Source organism: Penicillium arizonense (genome assembly GCF_001773325.1).
Source record: "Penicillium arizonense strain CBS 141311 chromosome Unknown PENARI_contig129, whole genome shotgun sequence".
NCBI classification, from domain to species: Eukaryota; Fungi; Ascomycota; class Eurotiomycetes; order Eurotiales; family Aspergillaceae; genus Penicillium; species Penicillium arizonense.
Window position 1 is genome coordinate 1 of NW_019173406.1, and position 9,623 is coordinate 9,623.

General features: G+C 47.3%; 5 protein-coding genes across 5 annotated transcripts; 1 reads left to right on the forward strand and 4 right to left on the reverse strand.

Annotated features, from left to right (window-relative positions):
* Positions 1 to 67: 67 nt before the first annotated feature.
* PENARI_c129G08536 (uncharacterized protein) lies at positions 68 to 599 on the reverse strand (the record flags this gene model as incomplete). Its single annotated transcript, XM_022637960.1, has 2 exons — positions 68 to 217; positions 324 to 599. Coding segments are annotated over 2 exons (426 nt in total), but the record flags the coding sequence as incomplete, so codon positions are not given.
* A 2,069-nt stretch (positions 600 to 2,668) lies between these two features.
* PENARI_c129G03188 (uncharacterized protein) lies at positions 2,669 to 3,583 on the forward strand (the record flags this gene model as incomplete). Its single annotated transcript, XM_022637958.1, has 1 exon — positions 2,669 to 3,583. The coding sequence occupies one exon, from the start codon at positions 2,669 to 2,671 to the stop codon at positions 3,581 to 3,583; it is 915 nt and encodes a 304-aa protein (XP_022482183.1).
* A 1,074-nt stretch (positions 3,584 to 4,657) lies between these two features.
* PENARI_c129G10115 (uncharacterized protein) lies at positions 4,658 to 5,802 on the reverse strand (the record flags this gene model as incomplete). The annotated part of the gene is made up of 5 exons (XM_022637961.1): positions 4,658 to 4,765; positions 4,811 to 4,992; positions 5,048 to 5,147; positions 5,200 to 5,249; positions 5,376 to 5,802. 5 exons carry the CDS (start codon positions 5,800 to 5,802, stop codon positions 4,658 to 4,660), a joined length of 867 nt encoding a protein of 288 aa, XP_022482185.1.
* A 1,318-nt stretch (positions 5,803 to 7,120) lies between these two features.
* PENARI_c129G05728 (uncharacterized protein) lies at positions 7,121 to 7,801 on the reverse strand (the record flags this gene model as incomplete). Its single annotated transcript, XM_022637959.1, has 3 exons — positions 7,121 to 7,190; positions 7,261 to 7,327; positions 7,441 to 7,801. 3 exons carry the CDS (start codon positions 7,799 to 7,801, stop codon positions 7,121 to 7,123), a joined length of 498 nt encoding a protein of 165 aa, XP_022482186.1.
* Positions 7,802 to 9,104: 1,303 nt separating this feature from the next.
* Positions 9,105 to 9,608, reverse strand: PENARI_c129G11129 (ankyrin repeat domain-containing protein; the record flags this gene model as incomplete). Its single annotated transcript, XM_022637962.1, has 1 exon — positions 9,105 to 9,608. A coding segment is annotated over one exon (504 nt), but the record flags the coding sequence as incomplete, so codon positions are not given.
* Positions 9,609 to 9,623: the final 15 nt, after the last annotated feature.

Below are 9,623 nucleotides of genomic sequence, written 5' to 3' on the forward strand. Positions count from 1 at the left end.
CTTTGTCTTTTGCTGTGATAGCCTGCTGTAAGTTCGAAGTTTCCTGGGCCTTTTCAACTTGCAGACGCTGCACCAACTGGGAACCATGGGCTCTCTCGTCGTCCATTTTCCCAAGAGCTAGTTCAAACTCTTCTTGAATCTGGTCCATCACATCCAAACATTGTCGATGTGTCGCCTCATAATCTTTCTTCCGGGCGGTTTTCGTTATAGAATGTCCCTGGAAACGCTCGTCAGCCACGAGTACATTATCGAAGGAAGATCGCATCATGTCTTTCGACGCAGAGAGATACGAATAACTGTAGACAAGATAGGGAATGACATACCAGGTCTTTGCGTAGCTTCGCCACTGGGTTCAGAGTATTACGGTCCGTCTTGGACGTAGAGACTGTCGACCGAACAGAACAAGGCGAACCAGCACGCGACCTGCTAGTGCGAGACTTTGCTTTGGTAGCACCGCATCCTGCACTCCGAGAGGGCTTGGAGTCATTTGCCATACTGAATCCTTCCGTTCGAGGGATTATTGTTGGTTCAAGCAAATTGTGGTCAAACCGTAAAACACGAATGATCGCAGTACATGTAGCCTCCTGGGGAACAACCATTTTAAAGGTTTCGGTGGAGACCAAAGCAAGAGATCTGAAACAAAATGAAAACGCTGTGCCCTTGCCAAGACTTTGTTTTCTGGCATCTGGACCTTGATCAGAGAAGATCGAGTAAGCTTTCTGCACACCGGACCCCATGGGGTGCTAGCGCGAAGTACAAAAAAGAAAGAAAACGAAATAAAATAAAATAAAGAAAAGAAGAGGAAGAGGAAGAAAAGAAAAAAAGAAAAAAAGCCTGCCGGTCCATGGCGGAGGAAGTGATCGACCGGCCCGCACTAAATCCATGCAATCAGTGGTGTCTCAATACAGGCTACATTTGAAAAATCCGCGTCGCTCTTGCACCCAAGAAAACTATTTTCCCTTAGGTATAATGCAATTAATGTCTGTTGCACAAGTCTACATAAATGGCGCTATCCTGTTAATAGCAGCGACCTTCCCCCGTCACGGCCCTCATTGATGAACGCTGTTATAGCAGAGGCGGGATCTAAAATTCTACGCAGTTCCACTGTCACCAGAACCAAAGCCTGGTTTCCAAGACAACCACATGAGCCATTTCAGCCACCAAGGCTCACGATTTGGTCCCTTGTCGATCGCCACCCCATTCGCGAGATTGTAACGCTATTATCACACTCCTGATGAGACCTTGGACACAAGGGACTCCCGTCGGACCAACCAAATAATGCGCACGAATATGGACGGACGCTGGTACAATTCTACAATGAAAATACCAGCGATGATCCATGGGATAGTAGATCAAGGAGGTTCTATTTGTGGTACTCAGACGAAATTGGAAGGACTTGCAAAGGTCCAGACACGATCCAAAAGCCCAGACTTAATGGGCTGTTGTCGTGCGGGTGGAGCGGCTTAGTTGCTTAGGAGGTACTTTTCGGGCGAGTGAGGTATTTGGAATATCACCCAGTCTTTCCAGAACAGAATGAAAAAGATGTGCGGTCATGGTTTCATAGAGCCCTTCGGTCATCCGTTGATTGCCGAGCTTCTGCTTCTTCGTCTATCTGATCTATAGAACGTTCTAGAAGCTATGCGTTTCACTCTGCATCAGCCATCTCCGAATAAGCATACTCCCTCGCTATCCGATATTTTCTCCCCTGCCCTTGCTCCAATTCCTGGCCAGGCTGGTAACACTGGTAGACATCTTGTATGTGTTCATTCCAATATTGGACGGACCAGAGAAGCCTACGTAAACATGTCGTCCGGTTTTTGTTCTAAAAGCCGAGAAACCGATTGGCTTTTGGAAATGAAAGGAGTCGGCGTTGTGGGACCGAACTTCTATGGGCCGGAAATCTTACTTTTTTTTAGCATCCTTCTCAACGTTGCTAATACTCAGGACCGCGCGACCAATACTGTTTATAAACACCATCGTAATCATTTCATCACATGGTCTATGTCAACAGGCCAAAATCGTGATAAATGTGGTTCATTTCCTCCAGTACAACAGTTCAGACTGTAGTGGCAGCCGTAGTCATGATAGATCTGGAAAGTAAGTGGAGCAGAAGACGGGATATAAACTTTCTGACTAGGTCGAAGCTTAAATCCTAATTTCCATGAATCATCGCAGTCTCCCACGGAGCACGCGGTTCCGTGATTCATAAAAATATAATTTGTCACGATAGTTTGACATTCGGCCACTGACCGTGGATCCCGCTCTGCGTTCTACGGTCGTGATGAAAGTAACCTTTAATAGGACTTAGACGGAAAGGAACCTTTGTTCCAGGTGCGCGATAGCATGCTAGTGTTAGACTGGCTGGAACAAAAACACCCCGTCAAACAAGACTGGGCTTGGATCGAGGATCAATCATATGGTTCTCAGCTCTACGGTATAGATAACCTTGTTGTCGACCCGCCCAACGCATCTTGGGCTAGAATTCTCGCTGATAAGTGTTACTAAGAACATTGGAGTTTTCTAGGAGATCGCTAGCTACTGTATCATGACTTCATTGCTAGGCCACTCACATCTTGGTTCCATGAGAGAACTTATAAAACCAGCTACGGATCCCATCCATCAACTTTAACTAAAAATTCCTTGTACTCGTGTCAACCCCTGCCAGACCATGGATACAGTCATAACCAGCCTTCCCCCTAAAGTGGGAGCCATTCTTATGGAGAACGTCTCCATCATTCAGATTGTGTCCATGTTCTCGATCGGCGCGTACAATGCCCTAGAAACAGGGATCGTCACATTCGATACCTTCAAACACTACCGCAGTCTCAACTTCTGGAGCATGCAAGTCGCATCCTGGGGAATCCTTGTGCATGCCATTCCTGCTATGGCTCGTTTCATATCTCAGGCATCCAGCCTCCCAACGTCAATCCCTTTCGTGATCGGATGGTATGCCATGGTTACCGGCCAAGCCGTCGTACTATACTCGCGTCTGAATCTCGTCGTCTCCGATGTGAGAAAGGTACGGTGGGTCCTATGGATGATCATTACCAACGCTTGCATCCTACACATTCCAATGACTGTCCTGTTTTTCGCGCTCAATAACGGAGATACACATTTCGCTCGCCCTGCCGCAATCTTCGACCGCATCCAATCGACTGGCTTCTGCATACAAGATTTCACCATCTGCGGCATTTACATATACGAAGCAGTGCGTACATTCAAGTCTATCATTGAAGTCCGCGGTCGCGACGGCCGCAATGCCATCATTCATCTACTTTGTATCAATACCATTGTGGTCATCCTGAACGTTCTACTTCTGCTCGCGGAGTACAGACTGCACTACATTCAAGTGAGCTTCAAGACAGTGGTGTACAGCATCAAGCTGAAGTTGGAGGTCTCCGTGCTTAACCGCTTCCAGTCGCTGATGCTTGGTCGCCTCTCTCTACGTCAGTATGAACCCGAGGAGCAACGCCAATCAAGCAATGAGAATCTCGTGGACAAGAGTTTTGCACGGTCAGATGTTGCACCGGAGGTGACATTGCAACCTGTAGTTGCGCAAACAGAGATACCACATCTTTCCTAACATTGAGCCCGGGAAATACACCTTGGTCTGGACTCGGTTTAATCGTGTCGGCAATTGTGAGATGCACATGAATTGCGCACCCTTCACTGGCGAATGGGTCGCCGTCAAAGTCGCCCGGGAACACGCCCAAAGAGTTGCTTGCATTTTCTGCTGTGTTCATTGCCAACGTGGATGGTGGCACTACCAGAGAGCATGTTGGCATTCGCTTCTCTCGGCCGGAAGGCATTGTTGAATATACTGGCGACAACAAAAATCATCGGCGAGAGGGTGAACTCGTAAGCAGCGGGATTTATACATTTGGGCCAACTCTAGTCAGTGATCGGGACACTATAGGCGGGAGCGATACCACTGGTAACGGTACTGGACCACATCCTGGCTGCCGTTGTTGTCATGGTCCTTACTCTTGTAGATGGGTTTGATGAGCGATGGGCTTCTGCCACGATGAAGTATATATATTCTGGAGCGTTGCTTCTCGATGGAGCCGGGCTGAAAGAATTTTACAGACTATCACTAAACGACTTATTTGGACTATAATACATTCTAAGTACCGTGAAGCTTGTGTGGGAACAATGCCATTCAGATTCTTCAGCTGAAGCACCTCATACTATCTGCCATGTGCGAAGCCCCCACGAGCAGCCGTCCTAAGTCCAGTCTCGTATCCCATAATTTCCGTTGTTTCAAGGTTGTCCATGGCTTTTCGTCCCAACAAGGGAGTGCACTTGCGATATCACGGCAGCAGCTTGTCTAGCTGGTCAGTTGTGTTAAAAAAGGAACAAAGCGGAACATAATCCACGTGCTACATCAAGTCTGATTGTAGTAGACGAAGTACGAGAGATAAGAAACAAAGATGATTCATCTGACTAGGAATAAAAAACAAAAACGACGTTCATTGAGTGAAAATTTGTGAAGCAATTCGAGAATTTAATGCCCGAACAGACCATCCCTGCTATACCGTGTGCTTCCTTTATCTATAGTCTCCTTCGTCAACCAGCCAACATGAAACACAGAATTGCGACCTTCTCGACATGTTATGCTTCTACGCAAAGAGGCAAACCGGATTCAGTGCATTGTAATTCAACAACGAGCATAGTAAGATTTAATACCGTGATAGGCAGTCTTGTTCGCTATACTGACCAACAATTTCAACTCCCCTTCGCATGACTTTCGGGTGAACATCTCATTCTGTCACATTAGCTGAGGGTATGATGAGTATCGGGATGAACCTACCTGCAACAGTTCCTCAATGGAGACGCTTTCCAGCTGCCGAGGTAAATTTTGGATCTCCGGTTCCCACTCGTAGGTACGATTCTTTAACATCAACTTGGTGACGATATCGCCTAGAGCGCATAATTTCATCGTCGCAGGGTTCATTTCCGATTCTTCAATTTGGCAGCTATTCTCGACACCCTCTGTGAAAGTTAGTCTTTCTTCATCGATATTCACCTTATCAGCGGATAGACTCACTAATCTTAACATCACCAGACTGTGTAAACAAGATCGTTTCCGGGCTCAGGGTAGCGAGTGCTCTTCCGAGCCGGCGCAGATATTGGATTCCTTCCAACACCTATTTCAGGTGAGTTTAGAATGCGCCTACAAGTGATCAGTGTTTGACATACCGGCTTGACAATGGCAACGATTTCATCGTCAATAATCGAGCAGCTAGAAGCTAAAATGTGATCGACTGACACTTCCGTTGGTTCCCAAATTAAAGTGCACGATGCTTCATGATGGTAACATTCGAGTAATTTTAAAAAGCTGGGATGAAAAATTTGTTCCATCAGTTCTAGCGTACTTGCAGCGAAAGAGAACTGTTGTTCAATTCGTTGGGTATGCACCAAGTGTCCTCTTTTCTTCCTGTGTCGGGCAAAGATCAGAGACTGATCTTTCGATCCGGCAACAGGCTCAAAAGTATCCCACGGGTTCTGATTCAGGCGTGATATTCTTGCCTCTGGACTGTTGGGCCGTAATTTTGTCGAACCGGGAGCGATTGCGGGGGCGCTCATTGTATGACTCGGTGAGGGTTTGATATCTGGAGAGGCAGTTGATTTTGAACTTAGCTCCTCGTGGCAGAAACTAGATTTGCCCACCCACACAGTAAGAGGTCGGCTGTGTTTGATCTGTTTCTCGTTCATCATGCAGTGTAGTTCTTGCGGAGCGTGAAAAGGCACAGTGACGATTTTCCAGCGGACAAAGACCTTATGTACAACGCTCCAAAACATTCTTTCGGCACATACCTGTCGCCCTAGCAACGATAGCCCTTCATGCGCGATGCGGTAGAATTAGATATTTTTGACTGTGATTATGATCTGCATCAAGTATAGCGGGACATGCCGAAACTTTGTTGATTCAGATTCCTTGGGTTTGTCCATCGTTTGGTTGTATCCTGAGAAAGATACCTGGTCGCTAGTGCGTGCCGGGGCAAATTCCGATATCCCCGATACGCTAAACCATCAACGGCCCACGTGCCGGGAGACTGACTGGAATTATCTTGGCCCCTAGTATATGATTATTCGAGACCAACATCACTTGCTACAATGGTAACATAGACCCTAGCGGTTTGCTAAGGATGTGGTCTTGCGCATTGGTGTACTGCATGAGACAGGTTAAATGAATTGAGCTCAGCAGGAATCCCAGTCAAAGATTGGTTGCTGGCGTCGCCTTTCTTGGTCATCAGCATTCCTCTAGTTGGCTTGCGTTATTGTAAACGATATATACTTCGAAACCCAGGACGACCCAGTTCATGAAGTTGGTTGGACGTGGACTGAGAATTGATCAAATAAGGGCCATTTACATGTCTATTGCCTAGGTTGGAAAATTTTTCCAAATATTCCAGAGCAAGTAATTTTTGATCGGGGCTTACGACTGAAAAGGCACTAACAAACCTGCTAGGCATATGTCTCTACAATCAGAAACGATTCTCATGCGGAGACTGGAGCTGGACTGGCTTTGCTCACCGATTCATTCATCCCTTTGAAACTGCGAGACCCTTCGCCGTTTGTTAGTTCCATGATATGGAGCCGGACTCACTTGAAGTGGGTTTAGGTTGGTCTGCAACTCCGACGTCTTGCGTTCGTATTGGCGATCAGCACATCGATCCGGATTGCACACTATGTGGTCGGGCCCACCCATGCTTGTGTCACGAGGGGACACCAGCTCAGATGGAAGGCCATGGATCACCAGCCGTTCTTTGAGAGAGATCATCGCATAATACCCTGTGGAATGATCCAAAGCGGCAAAGACATGCATCCCAGTCACCCTGTCCACGAACTTTAGGATCGGCACCCGAGCATGTGCAATGCATTCAATCGAATTCGGAACAGCGATATTGGTGCTTTTTAGGAAGCCCGAAATTGCGTGTATATGTCCTTTTTTTTCGCCCATGGAACGCGCCCCTGTGCGTCTAAACGTGTCTGACAGTAGCACAAGGTCAATATCGGCAGTAGACAGATAGCTACCAGAGTCAAAAGAGCCAAAGCCATGGATTTCAATGCCGCCGTACCGATTCTGGAATGCAGTATCCAATAGTTCGACGAGATCTCAGCGGACAATGTTCTCAATTTCCTGTGGCTTGGCCCAGTCATAGAAGCTGACAATCTCGTGATCTAACCTAGTGCGGGTTAGAAAAGGAGCTACTCGATAGCGATTAAGAGGACAGAGAGATATTGACTGGATCCTACGCGTAAGGAAGACGGAGTAGATTCAAATCAAGGCGTGCCCAGCTCTTGAGACAGTGGTCTCCACTCACTGGTAACGGAACCGTCGTAGTCGCTCTTGCTTGCAGCATTGCCGGTCTTTATACAATGGTGTCTGATTGCCCCCACTGGTTCGCTTTTAACTGGGATTGGCAGAATACATACTTTTCTGGCCTGCTGGCCTTTTAGGGGCAATATTGGCAGTGTTTTCGGGAGCGTTGCTCTGAGGTTGCGATTCTGATATCATGCCGAGGGAAACGAAATCCAAATTCACCCTGAGTTCATCTGTCTCGTCTGCCTTCGCTGCATTGCCAAGTCTCGCTTTGCGAATCAGCCTGACAATGTCGAACCTGTTATCCATTTGTTTGCTTGGTGGGGGTAGCGCAGTGCATGGATCCGGGTTGGACCGTCCCTGAGCAGAGGGGCAGGGGGGTGGGCTTAGCGTAGTGTCTTGGGGTTCATCAAGACCCATTGCGCGCTTCTTGCGTGGCCCCTCAGTGTTGGGGGCGTCATCGGACGTGTCCATGTTGGCCTCTTCCCTATCGCTCAAGCAGACGAGAAGGTGAACTCGAGTGGAAGAATATTTTAGTTTCATCCCGAAGTTTCTTCGGTGGTTTCTCCCTTTCTAGACAGGAGCGGACTGTATGCAGTGGGAGGTGGCCGGTAGCAGAATCCGAACCCATGTTTTGGATTCGGGCGCGAGCCACGGTAGTCTGAAATTTCTCTGAACTAAAATGGCGGCATTCTGAGGAGTTTGAAGGCAGCAAGAATAACGGGAGCGGAACAGAACGAAACGGCTCTTGGTGAGTGAACGAGAATTGGATGCGTAGAGTATTGCCAATGATGAAGGTTGGGGAGGGGAATTGACCAAATTGGAAGGGTGGAATGGAAGCAGAATGCTTCCCGGTGAGTGTAGAGGCTAGGGCTTGGGATTGATTTCAATCCACGCGCTAGTAGTGTTTGGCGTGATGCAAAGTTTTATCCAGCACAGCGAAGTTGCTGGAAATCACATCTTCACACGGACCTTGTTTCAGGTCCACGATGTATTTAATAGATGTTAGTACAGTGGAAGTAGGGGCAAAAGGGAAGAACTTATCAAGTAACTGCTTGACTTTGCAGAGTCAAGTAAATTGATCGTAGAGCAAATTGCCGAGGGAGGACGTATTTATAGGCTTCTCGGCTTCCGTCACTTGCAAGCTGGGTAGGAAATATTGAGGGAAACCTATTCCTATTGAGGGCTGTTGAAAGTCATCTAATTACAGCAACACTTTTGATGCTTTTGGAGCTTCAGTGAGAAACTAGCAAGAGCCATGTTGAAGAGAAGGGATGCTGAGTCGGTCAAGAAATGTTAGCTGACTGTTGAATCCTTCACGGTCCTCTGAAATTGAGGCTTTGCGGGAGATATTCAATCCGCAATGACAAGCTCATTTTTTTTTTCTGATCAGCTCATCTGTGAGAGACTCAACGTTAGATCACCCGCCAGTTGTGCCTACAATTTCCATTTAAAAGGTCAAAATATTCTGCGAGTTACTATCAATGAAAGTACTGCCAGCCATGTCACCCTACCCTTAACCTGTCACCGCCTGTGCAATAACCCTGATTTACCGATAGCGTAATTCAAGGAAAAGATTTTACCTAAATCTGCACATTGGAGGGTGTTTATAGGTACAAGCGAGCTACTCTTGTAGAAGTAAGAGAACGAAGAGATGGAAATATTGTCGGGCGCGTTGGTAACCATATTTAGGGGAGATGTGCGTGAATTACATGATTCGTTGGAGCCCAGACACTGAAAGATGAATCCAACAAAGTAATCACAGCCTACCTGTAGTTCAAGGCCAAGTGCGAAAGTTGCCCTCCTCATCCAAGTGACCTTCAAGGTGGAGCGCAATTCTACAGTTGGAAGCTGCTTCAATGGCCCTTTTCACATCACTAGCACATTTTGCACGAGTGTCCCTGTAGAGACGCTTGACAACCTGTTCGTGTCCATTCCGAGCTGCTTTGCATAACGCCGTGTCCCCGAATTTGTCAGTAGCGGTAACATCCAGCCCATTTTCCTCCAGCAAGAGATTTATAATAGCCAAATTACCATCGTAAGCGGCCAAGGAAAGTGCAGTGTCTCCCATATAAGTTTTGAGATTGATGTCGGGGGGTGTTGTGTGTTCAAGGAGTAACCTTATAACTTCCGGGTGGCCCATCTCGGAGGCAACACAGAGAGGTGTGCTGTTCCAAAATTGCTGATTGACGTCGATGGTATCAAATTGAAGTAATCGGCGTACAACTTCCACATGACCCTTTTTGGCGGCATGGAACAGTGGAGGGGCCTGTTGCACGTTCACTTGTATGTCTCC